At 41.3% G+C, this 19500-nt stretch overlaps 1 protein-coding gene across 10 annotated transcripts in view; it reads left to right on the top strand.

Annotated features, from left to right (window-relative positions):
• DGKI (diacylglycerol kinase iota) overlaps positions 1–19500 on the top strand; it is a 430242-nt gene that overhangs the window by 333880 nt on the left and 76862 nt on the right. For all 10 annotated transcript variants that reach the window (XM_055591024.1, XM_055591028.1, XM_055591025.1 and 7 more), the window contains 3 exons: positions 2261–2301; positions 3523–3650; positions 6451–6573. In XM_055591024.1, coding sequence (XP_055446999.1) covers positions 2261–2301; positions 3523–3650; positions 6451–6573 — 292 coding nt within the window. The remainder of the gene's footprint in view (positions 1–2260; positions 2302–3522; positions 3651–6450; positions 6574–19500) is intronic.

Genomic DNA, 19500 nt, shown 5'->3' with positions numbered 1-19500 from the left:
CTGGTCTTCAATTCAGGCTGGTAGATGGGTTTCATCAGCAGGGGGAATAGGTACTAATTTGCATGCTGTTTGCGTATTTGGAACTTCCATATTATTTTCAGTAAGCCATCATCTCAGAATGAGTTACACATTTTTGTGAAAGGGTGGGCATTTTCAGTTGCATTCACGTCTGCTCTGCTGAGCATGACATGTTGGGTACATAGTAGGTCGGTCATTTTCTGACTGGTTAATGTGGTTAATGAGTCCATTTTCCATCCATCCCCCTAAAGGCTGTCTAATCCCACTTTTCTGTGCAGTTACTCATTTTACAGTACATTTCTGCTTAGATTCTCCCCGTGGGTCTGCTACCCAGTATCTCTCATCTCTGCAGACATTGGGCTTTCCCTGTATGCCTCTCTTTGGTTTAGCTCTGTGTACATCTGAAAGGTTATAAATGTGGACAAGAGAATGATGGGCTGTGTGAGGGTGTGAACGTTTTATGAAGATGAGCACCCATATCTGTGTCGAATCTCATCCACACACATTATGACATCGGTTTTCATTAATGGCTTGTCGGCTGCCTCTGAAGATATTTGGCACTGCTTTCCCTCCAGGTCCTTTATTCCCTCATGATGAGAAACATAGTCATTTGTTTTTCCTGAATCTGCAGAGGAACAACTTATATTTAAGAAAATTATGGGAATGTATATAAATTGTTCTGTATGTAGTCTATTTTGTATATAGTCTTAGATAAAATTCTAAGTGTGGTTAATGGCGTTAACCTAGATACTACATTTACTCTAGAAATAGCTGTGTTTAAAATGCTTCAAGATTGCAGTCATAGTTAAAAGAACAAAGTAGGTTAAGTTCTTCTCAGGCAGGTATTCCCCGCTCTTGGTTTTAGAGGGTAAGAACCATGATTATCTTGCTTCTTAGCTTATTTCGTTTGGAGAGAAGCTACTTGTTAGATATGTATGATTTTTGAACTATTATTTGCATTTTGAGTTTTTCCCTCTAGTACTATGTACTTTGTAGAAAATCTATGTATAATATTTGGACTCTGTTAGATTTAAATGAGGAGGAACATAATTCTTTTCAATATTAGGAATAATCAGATTAATTTCTAGAAGCCCAGAGTTTATCATTAAGTATTTTTTCCCTTCAAACTACACACACAGCCCAATCCTTTATAGGAATGCTTAAATAATCTTTATTTTTTTTTATTTTAGCTTTCTTCAGACATGGCTCAGGGACTCAGCTTTAAACTGAAATGATTCCTTTAATACCAGAAGTGGTCCCTAACTCTGCAAATTCAAGCTCTTTTTTTTCTAAAATGAGAATCGTTTCCTCAGAAATCAGGCAACCTACAGATTTTTTTTTTCTAGCTTTGTTTACTTGATAAATACATATTGAGTTTCAGCTCTGTTGAGGGTTCTGTGCCCGTATCTTGAGACATAAAAGAAGAAATGAAACAGGTCTTTAAAGAGGCAGATATCTTGGTCTGAGAGTTCTCAGTGAAGAGAGTTTTATAAGAAGTGTAAACAGATTACAAATGTACACGGAGGTGGGAGCAACTGATTCTATCTGGGGCAGGGAGGAAGGGGCTGAGGAAGGGTTCACAGGAGAGGTGGCATTCAAGTTGGTTCTTAGGACATGATTCTTTTTTTAAGTTTTTATTGAAATATATTTGATTCACAATCTTGTGTTAGTTTCGGGTGGTTCAGATATATATACACACACATATATATACATATACACACATTTGTATGTATATATCTCAGATATATGTATATCCTTTTTCAGATTCTTTTCCATCATAGGTTACTGCAAGATATTGAGTATACTTCCCTGTATTATACAGTAGGTTGTTGTTGATTGTCTATATTTTACATTTAGTAGTGTGTATAATTTTAATCCCAAGCTTATGAGTTAAATGATTTAGATAGTCATGTGTAATGGGGAGGGCCCTTTTTTTATTTTTTTGGTTGAGCCACGGGTTATATGGGATCCTAGTTCCCCAACCAGGGATTGAACCTGTGTCCCCTGCATTGGAAACTCAGTCTTAACCATTGAACCTTCAGGCAGGGAAGTCCTGGGGAAGGGCTTTCTAAGCAGTGGAACAGCAGCCACAGAGGCATGAAGTCCTGAATTTTTCTAAGTAGATTTAGGGAGTGGCCAGTCATCCAGCAAGACTGGAGTGTCATGGTGGGAATGAAGCTTGTAAATTTGGTGCCATAACACAGGACTCTCTGAATGCCATATACTTTTTATTCCCCCCTAGCTACTTCTGCTGATCGCTTTTATCGAATAGACAGATCTCAGGTAAGATTTCTGGAACCTATTTGTGAAAGTGAAAAATTCCCAAGTATACTAATACTATACTATACACTATACTATATATATATATATATATATATATAATACTATACTAATCTTACACATTTTTCCCCCAACAAAAACACTGAAATGTATACAATTCTGGAATGATACTCATAGTCTCAGCCATGAGCTGGTTACTTGTCCTCACATGTTTGTGATTTGTGACCTCAAGGTGATATGGTTTGACCTTGAAAATGAGTCCAGAAGATAAGTAGGCTTGTCGATGTTGTCACCAGCCTGCACTCCAAGTTTTCATTCACACTGCTCTTATACTGCTTCCTTGCCAAATTTTATGCCTTTTTAACTTCATTTCTGATTGGCAAATTTGCAACCTCAAATGTATCTGTAGGCTACTTAGTTTCAACTCACCACTTCCCAGAGTTTGGTAGTGAGAAAACAAAATGCTTATGCCCAATGATTGCAAGTGGAATTTGGACACACACTGTCCAAATTCTCATGTAAAATAAGGTATAGAATGGAACCCATTGATAAAACCAGTTATTAGCCATGCCACTTAGCTTTGACCAGATCCTGACGGTATAAGTCCAGGTCATTGTATGCACATGCTGGACCAAGTTGCATGTAGGGTTTCAATACTTGGATAGTATTTGGGAAAAAGAGGCAAGGCCATCTCTGCTTATACCTGACAGGATCCTGGTTAAAGAGTCCCAAACCAAGGATTCAACTCTTCCCTTCCTCAGCCTCTTGCTATCATGTTCCTTCAGGGAGGAAGGCCACTGGTCAGCCCTCTGAAAATATAATATGCTGTGGTCATTTGCTATGTCATAAAATTTCAGTATTCCTCAGGACCAAATAGCTTTGTTTAGTTATTCTTTAAATGATGAATTTGAGCATCCTATAAGGCAGTGGCACCCCACTCCAGTACTCTTGCCTGGAAAATCGCATGGACAGAGGAGCCTGGTAGGCTGCAGTCCATGGGGTCGTGAAGAGTCGGACACGACTGAACGACTTCACTTTCACTTTTCTCTTTCATGCACTGGAGAAGGAAATGGCAACCCACTCCAGTGTTCTTGCCTGGAGAATCCCAGGGACGACGGAGCCTAGTGGGCTGCCGTCTATGGGGTCTCACAGAGTCGGACACGACTGAAGCAACTTAGCATAGCATAGCATAAGTCATCTGACAGATTTCTTTTCCTTCCTTAGGAACATTTGCACTTTGTAATGGAGATTTCTCAAGATGAGATTTTTATTCTGGACCCAGATATGGTGTTGTCACAGCAGGCGGGGACACCCCCGGGAATGCCTGACCTGGTGGTGGAGCAAGCCTCAGGGTAAGTGGGCTTATTCCTTGTGGTGAGACTGGTTGCAGGGTGACATCTATGTCTGCTTTCGCCTCGTGCTTGGTATAGGTAATGAAATCAAACTGTTTGGATGTACAGGTTTTCTTGTGTTTCCTGAGGTCGCATTGTAAGTCGGTCTGTGAATGTCTGGGTAGAATCACTCTTTCCCACTCAGATCTGTATCATGTCTGAGCCGTCTTTACCCCCCACACCAACACTTCCTGCCAAACTAGAAGGTACTAGTATTTGTGCACGTCTGGAGACGCCAGTGGTAAAGAACCCGTCTGCCCATGCCAGAGACTTAGGAGATCTGAGTTCCATCCCTGGGTTGGGAAGACCCCCTGGAGGAGGGCATGGCAACCCACTCCAGTATTCTTGCCTGAGGAATCCTGTGGTCAGAGGAACCTGGTGGGCTATAGCCCATGGGGTCACGAAGAGTCAGACAAAATTGAAGTGACTTCCCACAGCACACAGCCCATGTACGTCTGGAATGCCTAGATTACTAGATTATCACACTGAAAAATTACACAGGTGGTTTGACTTTTTTCCCCTCCTCCTCCTTCCTCTTCTTCCTCTCCTCCTCCTCTTCCTAATCCTTCTCCTTTTTTTCCCTGTATCCAGGCAGCCTGATATATATATATATATATATATATATATATATATATATATCATATAACAATAACAATAATTATGAAATATCAAGAACTTATTAAAAGCCACATACTATGATAAATGCCTATTTTATATCCCTACTATTATGTGCTCTATGCTTATTTCCTCATCAGTAAAATGGAAATGACAATACCTACTCAGAAAATGCTTTTAAAGTTAAATGAATTGAGGGATTTCCCTGGTGGCCCAGTGGTTAAGAATCTGCTTTGCAATGCAGAGGATATAGGTTCAATCCCTGGTCAAGGAACGAAGATCCACATGCCACAGAGCAACTAAGCCTGTGCACTGCAACTAAGATACAAAACAGTCAAAGAGATAAGTTAATTTTAAAATAAACAAATGAATTGATACATGTAAAATTAAGGCCGTCTGTGGCACTTGGTGGACACTCATTAAATATTATGTTATTGAAATTGTCATCATTTCACAATGACCCTGCAAATTTGGTACTATTGCTGTCTTAAATCCATGTAAGCAAAATGAGGTTTAGAGAGTTTTTGTAACTTGGCCACTATTGCGCAGAAAGTAGAGGGGAAAAAATTGAGATTTATTCCCAGGTTTTCTGAGGCTAGAGCCCATGCATGTTTTAACCACCATACTGAACCACCAACATATTAATATTTCTAGATTATTTTAAATTTCAGAAATATTTCTTTAGAATTTTCTATGTGGCAGGTAAAGAAACAGCAGTGTGCAAGTGAAAACACAGAAACCTTTGCCCTCGTGAAGCTGAATGGTTTACTTTAGAGGTTTACTGGTACATAGAAGGTAAATAGTTAAAATAAGGATTTCCCCAGGAAGCAGACACACATGGACTCAAATGGCGTGTGCAAATGTGTACACATACCTGTACAGTGTTAACAGGCATGTGCACTTGAGGTAAAACCCTCATGCCTGTTCACCCTGTTCACTAATTTGACCGTGGCTGCTATTTCTGGGTATCTCCCAGTCTACCAGGCCAGCTGATACCAGGGGTACATACCGAGTCTCTGGGGAGCCAGGAAAAGATAGAAGTGGTGGCTGGAACAGATAGATGGCTGTGTTTAGGAACCAGAGCTAGTAATCCCAGAGCTGTTGTGTCTTGAAGGGACAGCCGACTGGCACAAAGGACGGCCTGATGTAACCCGGAGAGTCCTGGCAGGGCACGGGCAAGGCCGTGTGAGATGTCACGCCTGTTAGCTGTGGTTCTGCTGGAGTCTAGGTGTTCTCCCCTCAACGAGGTCTGATGAAGTCTGAGCCTATTCGGCCAAGCTCTCCCTGGGCTTTGTCCTCCCAGTCACTCGCTATTAGCTCTGGTTCCAAAGATAAAGTAGCCTGCAAATCCACAAGAACTTGAATCAGTTCCTTTCTTATTTCTTTTTTGTTGCCCCCTCTGGAAATAAACTAGCAACAGGGATATGATGAAAGAGAATGGCTATGTTTCTATAAGACATCAGTCACCATTACTTTTTTTTCACGTGGGCCATATGTTATAAAGTCTTCACTGAATTTGTTACAATATGACTTCTGGTGGGTTTTTTTAAAATGTTTTGTTTTCGTGGGCTACAAGGAATATGGGATCTTAGCTCTCCAACCAAGAACTGAACCTGCACCCCTGCATTGGAAAGTGAAGTTTTAACCACTGGACCACCAGGAAAGTCCCCTGCCATTACTTCTTATCTGTGTCATATTTAAAATTACTTAATCTCAAAATTCAGTTTTCTCATCTATAAATAGGGCAGCAACGTCCAAAGAGAGCCTGACTGTTGAAAAAATTAAGTGAACTACAAAATGTGCCAAGTGGCTTCAGTCATGTCCAATTTTTTGCGACCCCATGGACTGTAGCCCGCAAGGCTCCTCTGTCCTTGGGAATCTCCAGGCAAGAATATACTGGAGTGGGTTTCCATTTCCTTCTCCAGGGGATTTTCCCAACCCAGGGATCAAATCTGTGTCACCTGCTTGCAGATGGATTCTTTACCACTAAATGCCACTAGGGAAGCCCAAGTAAACATGAAATGCTTATAAATACCCCCATAAAGATTAATTGCTCTCCTCTCGTTTGGAGACAAAACTCACCCTGAGAAAGAGCAGATGAGTCCCATGCCTGACTTTGAGTGTCTGGTGTCCTTCTTTCTCCTAGAATGACGGACTGGTGGAATCCTGCTCTCCGGAAACGCATGCTGAGCGACAGTGGGCTGGGGATGATAAGCCCGCATTATGAAGACTCGGATCTGAAAGATTTCAGCCACTCCCGAGTGCTACAGTAAGAGCATTCTCTCTCTTGTCCTTGTGTCGCTGGGCTTGCTGGGAGGGGATTCCGTGGGGCACTCACCGAAGGGAAGCATTCTCTTCTCAGTGGTGCCCTAGCTCTCTCATGATTGTATCGCCCTGTGGTTTGACATTTTCTTCACATGCACCCTTTTACCCACGTCAAGCTCCGATGGAGCCTCACTTTCCATTTCTCGTGCTGCTGAGCCTCAGTGAGACCCTGCACATGGACCTGTCAGTACTTTGAACCTCAGCAGTGTTGGCTTCCCTAGAAGTGATCCCAGGGTTTACCAGATGCCATATCGCAAGGACATGCCTGAGTGTGACATGAATAGTCTGGAAATGATGTAAAGTGTTTTATTTGTGTGAACGTTGGGATGGACTGTTAGCAGTCAGCTTCATGAATCTCCAGTTCTGAGCCTCTGGCTGTGCTGTATGATGTGGCCAGGAGGTTTCAGTAGCTCGCCTGCAGTGCTGTGTGTGCTGTGTTTTAGTCTCTCTGGTAATTGATGAAGTGTTTGTTTATAGGTCAGAAGAGTGGGTGTGTTTTCGTCTGAGGGATGGGAATTGGGTTTTGCAACAGTGTTGGTACCCTCATGCCCTGTGAATCCTCCCTCCTGTCACCCCTCTTTACAGGACAGGTTCAGGGTGCACCTTCTGTGCACAAACAGAATCATTTGCACCCATTTATTTATGCTAAGATCATGACATCTGGTCCCATCACTTCATGGCAAATATATGGGGAAACAGTGGAAACAGTGACAGACTTTATTATTTGGGGTTCCAAAATCACTGCAACCATGAAATTAAAAGATGCTTGCTCCTTGGAAGAAAAGTTATAACCAACCTAAACAGCATATTAAAAAGCAGAGACATTACTTTGCCAGCGAAGGTCCGTCTAGTCAAAGCTATGGTTTTTCTAGCATTCATGTATGGATATGAGAGTTGGACTATAAAGAAAACTGAGCACCAAAGAATTGATTCTATTGAACTGTGGTGTTAGAGAAGACTTGGAACAACTGATGCTGAAGCTGAAACTCCAATACTTTGGCCACCTGACGTGAAGAACTGACATTCAAAAAGACCCTGATGCTGGGAAATATTGAAGGCAGGAGGAGAAGGGGACGACAGAGGATGAGATGGTTGGATGGCATCACCGACTCAATGGACATGAGTTTGAGTAAACTCCAGGAGTTGGTGATGGACAGGGAGACCTGACGTGCTGCAGTCCATGGGGTTGCAAAGAGTTGGATATGACTGAGCAACTGAACTGAACTGATTTGACTCCAGACCAGACACCCTGTTGCAGGGAGGGGAACTCCTTTCAGCGACCGAGAGTTGGTTCTTGTCTAACACTTGGAAATGATTTGTCCAAAGACTCATACATGTTGACAAAGCAAGAAACTCTATTGGGAAGGGGTGCCCAGGCAGAGAGCAACAGGGTAAGGGAACCCAGGAGGACTGCTCTGCCACGTGGCTCTCAGTCTCAGGTTTTATGTTGATGGGACTAATTTTGGGGTTGTCTCTGGCCAATCATTCTGATTCAGAGTCCTTCCCGGTGGCTTTCGCATCATTCAGCCAAGGTGGATTCCAGCGAGAAGGATTCTGGGAGGCTGGTAGGACATATGGTCTGGTGTCTTCTCTCTCCTTTGATCTTTCAGTTGGTGGTGGCTTGTTAATTCCATGTTCCTTACCAGGACCTCCTGTTGTAAGATTACTCAGGCAAATAGTGACTATACTACCCTGGTGAGGGTGGGTGGTTTTGGTCAGTGGTTTCCCCTAACAACCCTATCTCAGATATTATATAAAAGTTCATTGTAATTCAGGAGATCAGGCTAATTTCCAGTCCTATTCAAGGTCCTAATCGAATGGGGACAGTGGCATTGTAACTATGCAGTCTTACCTTTTTTTATAAAATAATAAGGTTATTGAGATGCTCAGAAGCCTAGGGTTAACTGAAGAGGCAGGACAATGCATTGTTTATAAGACCAGAAGCAATTTCAGTATGACAAAGAGGAGGAAAATGAGAAATCAGAAGCTAATTATTTTGGTGGTAAAGGTTCTACTCAAACACCCCAAGGGCAAAAGGTGACTTCATTTTAATTGCTTCTCTGTACTACCTCTTATTCTATTGTGTGAAGAATGGAAAGGAAAAAGTGAATTTCTATGGATTTTCCTTTTTAATTAAACCATGTTGTTAGTTTCTGATAGCATTTTGATTGCTTACAATTCAGGCTGTTTTTTCATTTCTTTTGTATACGGAATTAAGGTTTGTGAATCAGACTGAGTCAGCCACCCACTGACAGCTAAAAAAGTGGCCATCTAGCTTCAGGCAGATTTATTTGAAAATTAGTTTTAATTAGTCATAGAATAGAAATTAAGCCTAGACAAACCAGATGTGTGTTTTGGTTATTCTTATATACAGGCTGTTGGCAAAAAGTGGAGCATGATCTCAATCTAGTTTCCAATACCCTGTTTTTCTGTATATAGTACGTTAGTGTGTCAATACATATCATGATATGTGAGATTATTTCTAAGACAGTAAATATTCTTTTCAAGAATCACAAGTAAATGTGCACTTTATGTAAGAGCCAAGTTCTTCAAATCAACTCCTTTTTATTTGGATTTATTATCCTTTTAGGAATTTCTTTTCATTATTTTATTGATCTTCAGTTGGCAGCTACTAGTTTTCCTGAATATTTATACAACTTAATTCTCAAATGGGCTTCCCAGGTGGCACTAGTGGTAAAGAACCTGCCTGCCAATGCAGGAGATATGAGACGTGGTTCGATCCCTGGGTTGGGAAGATCGGCTAGAGATGGAAATGGCAGCCCACTCCAGTATTCTTGCCTCAAGAATCCCATGAACAAAGGAGCCTGGAGGGCTACAGTCCATAAGGTCGCAAAGTTGGACGCAAATGAAGCAACTTAGCACATACATTAAGGTCTTAGGTGCACTAGAGCAGCTGACTCTTTTACATTTTTTTAGAGCTTGCCACTTATACAACACTGAATTTTTAAAAGTTACTCGTATTGACGTTACCGAATGCAAGTTTGTATGCCCAATGCACAGTGAGGCCGTAAAAACCTGAACCATCAGTTTGGAGCAGAGATAAGTTTATTGCAGGGCCAAGCAAGGAGAATGGGTAGCTCGTGCCCCCCAAACTCCAAACTCCCGGAGCAGTTTTATCAGAGCATTTTTTAAGGCAAGGTGGGTGGTGGGTGGTCCACAAGGTATGTGATCAGCTCATACACAGTTCTCTGGTTGATGACGATTGATTCTTAGGCACCAGAAAATCTAAGAGCTACACCCTCATGATCATCAAGTAATTTCATCCATTTGGTGGTGGTTTTAGCATCTGAAAATCTCTGGAAATATTTCAGATACTGTTATCTAGTTACTTCAGAGGAGCTACAGCAGAGGATATGGGGGAGGGAGACCTGTCCTGGGAAGGCCTCACAGGGTTCTGCTCAGTATGTGATATATGTAGATTTTAAATCATTTTATTTGGTATAGAATATTGTGTTATACAAATATGCCATTATTTATTCCTCCATTTAAATGTTGATTTCTAATATCTTATTATTTAAAAATACAGTGAACGTTCTGCAGTGTGTGTCTATTGCAGGGCAGACACACAGATTCAGCTTTGCTCAATATTGCACAATTTACTTTCCCTTTGGAAACATTGAAAAAGCAGTATGTGAAGGAACCTGAACAATTAGCATAACATTGTAGGCACAATTGTCATCTGTTGCTTTTAGCTTTAAAGTCCCAGTCAACTTGGAGATAGTAAAAGTTCAATTTTAACATCTTGTTCACTGTGTTAAATAACCCACTCTGTAAAGAAATGAAAAGGGAAGTTTTAAATTCTTGGAACCGAAAATACTGTTTGTCAGAATTTGCAGTAAAGGGTAGAAGTGGTATTCACAGCATGATTTATGACTAGAAATCATTTATCAAGAGAAAAATGATTGCATACAAATAAAGCATTCAATTTGATAAACTGGAGAAAGAGTCCCAGAGTAGAGGACAAAGAAACAAGAGGGAAGAAAAATAATAGAGATAGAAATCAGTGACAAGGAGAACAAAACAGACAAAATAAATGATTAACCAATAATAAAAATTCTAAAAATTGGTTCTTTCAAAACAGACAAAACTCTAAGAAGATTAAAATATAAAAGGCAAACAAAAATGCAACTCCAGTGCTTCCCCAACTCATTCTTCCTCCTGCTCGGGTGACTCTTTCCCCTCTAAACTCTAATTGACCCAGCCAACCTCTTCTCCCCTCAGGGAGAGGAGCGAGGCTCCATCTCAGAGTTTTAGCTTTCACTTCTAAGATGCATCAAGCTCCATCCCTCTTCAGGGAGTGCAAACAGAATGAACACATAGAATGAATTAGATTTCTGTTCTTACTGGAACTGATTACATTTATATTAAAATTCCATTGTAGATACATTGTAATTTTTAAAGAAAGATTTATAGAGTCATCCGTTGGTATCTGCAGGGAATTGATTTTAGGACCAAAATCAAATGGATCCTCGAGTCCCATAGTCAGCTCTCTGTATTTACAGATTTGCAGATCAGCATCTCGGATTCAACCAACTATGGATTGTGAACATAGTATATGGTCTGTGATTGGTTGACTCAGGATTTGGAAATCATAGATAGACAGACATATGTATGTCTGTCTGTAATAACTTCATCCCTCTCCTGTTTTCAGTTATTTCCTTTACCCATCTTTTTTTTTGAAACTTTGGGTAATAATATATGTAGATATGTAGATACTCCGTGTGTGTGTGTGTGTGTTTTGCCTGCTTACACAGGTCCTCTATAGGAGAGAACAATTCCAAAGAAGGCTATACAACACATATAGGGTCTTGAAATCCAGGAGAGGGATGAAGTTATTACAGACAGACAGACATATGTCTGTCTATGATTTCCAAGTCCTGAGTCAACCAATCACAGACCATGCTTACACAGGTCCTCTAGAGGAGACAACAATTCCAAAGAAGGCTATACAACACATATAGGGTCTTGAAATCCTATGAACACAGTTAACAAAAAAACAATTTTTATGAACCAATGTTTATAATAAATTGATGAGAAATAGTTGACTCACATTGTTACTGCTACGACCTTAATGAATTTGTCTTTAAAGATGTTCGAAAATGTTTTTCTCTTTGAAAAATGTTTTTAGTGTCTATAAAAGTGCTAGTAAAATAACATGTTTCTGGAAACACATTTGCTGTCATCATTAATTGTACCACAACAATTCACAACAAGATTAGATTTTGACAGAAGATTCATAAGGAAGTAATTAAAATTTTAGCAGACAGAATCTGTTTGATTCCTAAGGAAGACTTTTCCTGACTTTAGGATCTATGAGATTAAAGAAAAAATAGGCACTCAGTGGAAACTCTTATATGATCTTTTCAAGTTATCTTTGAGAAAGGACAGACTTACCACTGAATTAAATAGGTTAAGGGAAAACAGGTAAAGGGACCAGAAGATATTATTTAGTTTATGAATAAAAGTAGTATTTCCTAGGTCTTTTATCTTTTGGTTTGTGTGAAACCCCCCAAAATTGACTGAAGGAGATGCACTTTTTCTTAGTGTCCCCAAGTCCTGAGCCTGGAAGAGCTAAGGTGAAGGTCACACGGGTAAAAATAAAAGACACTGAGAGACAGCGTAGGGAACCACCCAAAGGCAGACATTCAGTCTAGACATCCGTGTGCTCAGGTGTCTGCGACCGAGGCAGGACTGGTGGATTTTTATGATCAGTAAAGCATTTCTGTCTCTATCAAGAGACAGTGTTATCAAAAGTTGAATGATAAGGTATCTGGTATGATTTATGATTTGGATTTTTGGCATTGGAATTTAAATGGATTCCATTGGATTGATTGGAATCTAAAAATGGGTTGAGCCATTCAGTTAGTCGTTTATTTTTTGGGAAAATACATATTCAGCACCTTCTAGGTAGGAGCTATATGTGTGTGTGTGTGTGTGTGTGTGTGTATACATGTGTATGTATATATATGTGTATGTGTGTGTGTGTATATATATATATATATATACACACACACACACACTTAGGCATTGATGATGTAGAACTAAATGATAAATTATCATCTTTAAAGAACTTATATTCTATGGGAAAATATATTATATATTTAGAGGAAATACTCAACAAACCAATTATCATAGTTCCCTATGACAAGTGTTATAATGGATATATGCATAGAGTGTTCTGGAAACAAGAGGAAAAAGAATTTGCTTCTCCCTCTAGATTTCACTTTTCTATTTTTATGTCAAAAGGATGAATATTTAAAGATTTAATGAAAATGTAAGCCTCTAAGGAAAAAGGAGGCTTTTTAAAGGGCTCTCTGCTTATTTTCTTCATCTTTTGCCCGTGATCAGAGAAGTATCTGCTTTTCATCATTCAGTTCAATCTCTCAGTCGTGTCTGACTCTAGGCGACCCCATGAATCACAGCACACCAGGCCTCCCTGTCCATCACCAACTCCCGGAGTTCACCCAAACTCATGTCCATCGAGTTGGTGATGCCATCCAGCCATCTCATCCTCTGTCGTCCCCTTCTCCTCCTGCCTCCATCCCTCCCAGCATCAGAGTCTTTTCCAATGAGTCAACTCTTCACATGAGGTGGCCAAAGTACTGGAGTTTCAGCCTCAGCATCAGTCCTTCCAATGAACACCCAGGACTGATCTTCTTTAGGATGGACTGGTTGGATCTCCTTGCAGTCCAAGGGACTCTCAAGAGTCTTCTCCAACACCATAGTTCAAAAGCATCAATTTTCCGGCGCTCAGCCTTCTTCACAGTCCAACTCTCACATCCATACATGACCACTGGAAAAACCATAGCCTTGACTAGATGGACCTTTGTTGGCAAAGTAATGTCTCTGCTTTTGAATATGCTATCTAGGTTGGTCATAACTTTTCTTCCAAGGAGTAAGTGTCTTTTAATTTCAAGGCTGCAATCACCATCTGCAGTGATCTGGGAGCCCCAAAAAATAAAGTTTGACACTGTTTCCACTGTTTCCCCATCTATTTCCCATGAAGTGATGGGACCAGATGCCATGATCTTAGTTTTCTGAATGTTGAGCTTTAAGCCAACTTTTTCACTCTCCTCTTTCACTTTCATTGAGGCTTTTTAGTTCCTCTTCACTTTCATCATTATATCACCAGAAAAGTGAAAGTGTTAGTCTGTCAGTCCTGTCAGACTCTTTGTGACCCCATGTACTATAGCCCACCAGGTTCCTCTGCCCATGGGATTCTCCAGGCAAGAATACTGGAGTGGGTTGCCATTTCCTTCTCCAGGGGATCTTCCTGGCCCAGGGATTGAACCCAGGCCTCCTGCATTACAGGCAAATTCTTTACTGTCTGAGCCACCAGAGAAGCCCTCATCAGCAGAAATGCCTGTCAAATAATTGAATATTCCATGACAGTTTCACATCACTCTACCTAAAGTGTCCTTAAGGAAGCTTGTACAACTGGAAAATTATGTAAGGATAGCCTAAACACTTAATAATACTTTAAAAAATTGGTCTTTTTAGTGTAGTCTAGAATTCTGAACCACCCTATCAAGAAGATAGACCCCAAACTTCACCTTTTCCCAAAACTCAGAAGTTCTGGTCTGAACATAGGAGTAATAGTTGCTTGCCTGTCGTGTCTTCAGCTATTTACTTTACCCAATTTCTTCTTGGAACATTAGGTGATGGCCTGATTCTAACAAAAAGGATAATTGTGCTTGCTGTCAAAGCTCCAGGTTCTCAACAGGAAGACAGGCTATTGGGCAGCGATTTTGGTTGTGGAAATATCCTTCAAGCATCAAAATCAGATAAGAGGGAGAAAATTAATCCTCTTAGTGGGAGGCAGGTTTTGCTGGAATCTATCTCAGAGATGAGATCAGTGCTGTCAGGATAGAGACAGTCTCTTGTGTCTGCCTCACGAAGATAGTTGGGTCCCATCCCTACTTACCTTTGATGACTCTAAATCTTGCTCTCCCTGGCTAATCACTCAAGCTGGAGAAAGTGCAGTTTAGCTGGCATGCATCTTCCTTTTTTCTTCTTTTTCTCCTAACTTACCTCCAGTCATTATCCTCTCTTGCCAAACACATAATAATGCTCTCTCCTTTTATGTGTGCAAAATAATTAATAAGAAATGGTGCTGTGTTCTTTCTCTAATTGCTCCTCAATTGGATCCAGGAAATTAACATACTATAGTAATAAAGATGCGCTGAATCCCTGACTCAGAGAGCTGTCGCTATTTTATAAGCTAGGCAGTAAAAGGTGACTGGTGGACACTGGCCGTGGTAGGTGCTATTGACGAGCACAGCATAGGGTGAAGCCGGGAGAAAGAATTGTTCCTAGAAGCCTATGCATGTCTCCCATGCCATGCTCATATGCGCTGTCACTCGGTCGTGTCCGACTATTTGTGACGCTACGGACTGCAGCCCACCAGGCTCCTCTGCCCAAGGAATTCCAGGCAAGAATACTGGAGTGTGGTGCCATTTCCTCTTCCAGGGGACCTTCCCTATCTGGGGATTGAACCCACAGGTGGATTCTTTACCACTAGCGCCACCTGAGAAGCCTGTGTCATATGTCTCAATTATGTTGGTAGTGAGGTTTAGTTCTTGAAGAGGTTGTGAATATTCTTTGGACAGAAGGGAAAAACCTGGCTTGTGGGGAACCATAAACTATCAACATGTTATGGGTGGAAGAGAATTCTCGGATTTCCAACTAAAAGAGACAAGACAAAGCCAGAGCATTGGGAAGTATGAGAGCAATTTGTGCAGGAAAGCACTTTCCTTGAGTTTGCTGAGAGGCAGAGATCAGTGGGAAGGGCATCTCAGGAAATTATTGAGTCTTCTTTAAAATCAAATCAGGGGATTTCTCTTTCCTTCCAACCACACAGAGTGCCATAGGGCACTAAGGAAAGCAAGTCAGAAGGTGACAAGAGCCTTTGGGGACAAAATCACTTAAGCACCATTCTAAAACTGGGAAAACAACTCCCGTCTCCTTCTGCACTGGAGGAGTTAGAGTGCTTTTATGGCAGTATAGGAATGGGCATTTGTTTGTTTTCAGTGGCTAGGCCAGAAGTGGAAGAACGCACCATGATTTATCTATATCAATTTCTCATTTTCTCCTACAGCTCCTTTCCTGTTTTGCGTTGCTTACAATGTAAATGTTACATAGAAACTGCCCTGTTTTTGGACACAGAAGAGTGGGGAAGAGAGGTTTTTTGGGGTTTTTTGGGTTTTTTTTTTTTTTGGATTTTGTTTCTTATGCCAGTGTCTAGAACGTAATTTCCTCTTCTGAGAACTGAGTGAGATGGGAGGAGATGTTGACAGGAAAACTTCCAGAGTATATGACAGTTATCTTCAGGAGGAGCAGCAAAGCCACTCCCAACTCAACCTATTTTTTTCTTCCATTTTCTGATGCTGGATTCAGAAGTCCTTATGGCATTTCATAAAAATAATTAGCTGTGGGTAAGCCTTGCTCAATCACCCTGGCCCCACAAGATAAATATTATCTCTCCTGCATGTTGTGGTATGTGAGATAGTTTTTTGTATAAGTTTCTTATTTTAATGGGTTTCCCAGGTGGCTCAGTGGGTAAAGAATCCACCTGCACTGCAGGAGATGTGGGTTCAATCCCTGAGTCAGGAAGATTTCCTGGAATTGGGCATGGCAACCCACTCCAGTATTCTTGCCTGGGAAATCCCATGGACAGAGGAGCTTTGGCGGACTACAGTCTCTAGGGTCTCAAAGAGTCGGACATGACTGCAGCAACTGAGCACATTGGCTTGTGTTAATACTGAATGTAGCACTCAGGTGATTTGCCCTCACAATTGAGAGCTTCATGTTTCAATTTATGCTTAAAAAAAAAAAGTCCACATTCAGAAAACTCCTGTTGGATTGCATCTCAACAGGAGTTGTTGGCCAGGGTTCCCAGAGTCATTAGGCTAAAGCCGGCAACTCTTTCTAAAACGTATTCCTTGCTAATGCTCTAGACAGCTCTCCACAGGTATATTTCCCTTGATCAGATTTTAGAATAGCATGCCTTTTCTATTCCTTTAATCTCTTTTTAGAAACTAGGCAGGAAGCTATATTGCAAAGACTGACTTGTAATATGAGCCATCACATCTTTTTTTCTGCGTGATTGTACAATGTCTGATGCAGTTTTTTTGTTGTTGTTATTTTTGCATTATCTTCAAGATGTTAAAATATTTCCCTGGAGTGTTCAGATTTTACATAATAAAAAGTGTGATAGTCCAGTTTTCATGTTGAAGGAACTTGGACAGTATTAGATTCTTCTACATCATTTTTTTTAACCTGTTTTTTCTTGTATCCACTTCCCACTTTTGCCCCCTTTGTCCTTGCATTTCCACCACCTTCCCTTCCCTTTGTTGCAGTTCTTAGTGATAAACAGTAGGTGGCAGTACAGTTTCAAGCTCAAAGAGCGTTTAAGGGCTTCCTCACTCTGCAGACTGATTAGGGAGGGTGCACAGGAGAAACCGAATTATACAAGCAAGTGGTAAAACAGGGGTGTTTTCAAAACAGCAAATATAACTAAACACAGGAACTTATTTCAAAACACAGAGGATATTTCAAGTACAGCTCACGTGGGGACCATTGGGTATATATTTGAATAGGAGGAAACTATGAGCATGAACAGAATTAGAAGAAATTTACATCAAAGGAGAAGAACTCACCAAACAGCCTTATTATTTGAGTCCTGGAACTTATTTCCCCACCTCCACACAAATGGCCATCTCTCTCCTTCCTCTTTCCGCACCCTCCCCTCTGTTGGTGGTGAATGTTACCTTTGAGGCTGTTTGGCAGTCCCTGAATGGGTTTGTGACCACTTGAATAGAGAATGTGTTTGTCTTTCTCCCATTTCAATGCCACTCTGTGTGGCTGCTGTAACTTTCATCTGTCTCACTCTTATTCTCGCCTGCTGCCTTACTGTATGTGCTTTGTTCATTGTCTTAATAGCAATTTTCATAATTAGCAGGGAGGAAAAGAAAACAAAGAGAGGCTTGTATAATTGATGGAGATTCTCAGTGCTAAGGGATTTCTGGTTCTATTTTACCTTGTTGGAGATGCTTGGGGGCTGGAGTGATGGTGGTGAAGATGTCACCTATATCCATGATCTCACTGTCGCTCCCTCAAGCCCTCAAGATGATGTCATGGGCTGGGCATAGCAATCCTAAGGCAATGCACATCCTCAAAGGAAGCGCAAGGGAGAATGCTGTTGCCCAGAGATGATTACCTACAGTCATGCTTTGAGACCATATTAAATCCTCCCTAGGCCGGCTTGATTTAAACTGAGTGTTCTTCGTTCATCCACAGTTGCAGGAAATAAATTCAATTTGTGAAGCCTCGTGACTTTAATATAAAACAAGAGAAAAATAAAGATGGTGTTTCTGCAGCAGTGGTGTGTGGACCCTTGAAATGAGCCTGGACGGGATGTCTAGCTGGGAAATCAGTTTCCACTCAGGCCATTTCTCAAGAGTTTGTTAACAGACAGCTAGCAATAATGGCCCAGGCAGGAGACAAGAGTCCAGCCTGGGGAACTTTGCCCAGGCCTGAATGTTGTCTTTTTTAAAAATTGGAATGCAGTTGCTTTACAATGTTGTGTTAGTTTCTGCTGTACAGCAAGGTGAATCAGCCACAAGTACACATATATCTCCCCTTCCTTGAATTTCCTTCCCATTTAAGTTACCACAGAGCACTGAGGAGGGTTCCCTGTGCTATACAGTCAGTTCTCATTAGTTACCTATTTTATACATAGTGGTGTATGTATGGCAATCCCAATCTCCCAATCTATCCCACCCCCTCCTTCCCTCCTTGATGCCCATGTGTTTGCTCTGTATGTCCATGTCTCTAGATGTACTTTGCAAATAAGTTCATCTGTACCATTTTTCTAGATTCCACATATATAGGTTCAGTTCAGTTCAGTTACTCAGTTGTGTCCGACACATTCCGACCCCATGGACTGCAGCATGCCAGGCTTCCCTGTCCGTCACCAGCTCCTGGAGCTTGCTCACACTTAGGTCTATCAAGTCAGTGATGCCATCCAACTATCTCATCCTCTGTCGTCCCCTTCTCCTGCCTTCAATCTTTTCCAGCAAAAGGGTCTTTTCAAATGAGTCAGTTCTTCACATCACGTGGCCAAAGTATTGGAGTTTCAGCTTTAGCATCAGTCCTTCCAGTGAATATTCAGGACTGATTTCCTTAGGATGGACTTTTCCTTTAGGAAGGACTTTCCTTTAGGTTGGATCTCCTTGCAGTCCAGGAGACACTCAAGAGTCTTCTCCAACACCACAGTTCAAAAGCATCACTTCTTCAGCACTCAGCTTTCTGCATAGTCCAACTCTCACATCCATACAGTTCAGTTCAGTTGCTCAGTCGTGTCTGACTCTTTGCAACCCCATGAATCGCAGCACGCCAGGCTTCCCTGTCCATCATCAACTCCCGGAGTTCACCCAAACTCATGTCCATTGAGTCGGTGATGCCATCCAACCATCTCATCCTCTGTCATCCCCTTCTCCTCCTGCCCTCAATCTTTTCCAGCATCAGGGTCTTTTCAAATGAGTCAGCTCTTTGCATCAGTTGGCCAAAATACTGGAGTTTTAGCTTCAACATCAGTCCTTCCAAAGAACACCCAGGACTGATCTCCTTTAGGATGAACTGGTTGGATCTCCTTGCAGTCCAAGAGACTCTCAAGAGTCTTCTCCAACACCACAGTTCAAAAGCATCAATTCTTTGGCGCTCAGCTTTCTTTATAGTCCAACTCTCACATCCATACATGACCGCAGGAAAAACCATAGCCTTGATGAGACAGACCTTTTTTGGCAAAGTAATGTCTCTGCTTTTTAATATGCTACCTAGGTTGGTCATA

The sequence above is a fragment of the Bubalus kerabau genome, chromosome 8 (assembly GCF_029407905.1).
Source record: "Bubalus kerabau isolate K-KA32 ecotype Philippines breed swamp buffalo chromosome 8, PCC_UOA_SB_1v2, whole genome shotgun sequence".
Taxonomy (NCBI): domain Eukaryota; kingdom Metazoa; phylum Chordata; class Mammalia; order Artiodactyla; family Bovidae; genus Bubalus; species Bubalus kerabau.
The sequence above is the reverse complement of the archived record's forward strand: the minus strand, read 5'-3'. Positions and strand labels throughout refer to the sequence as shown.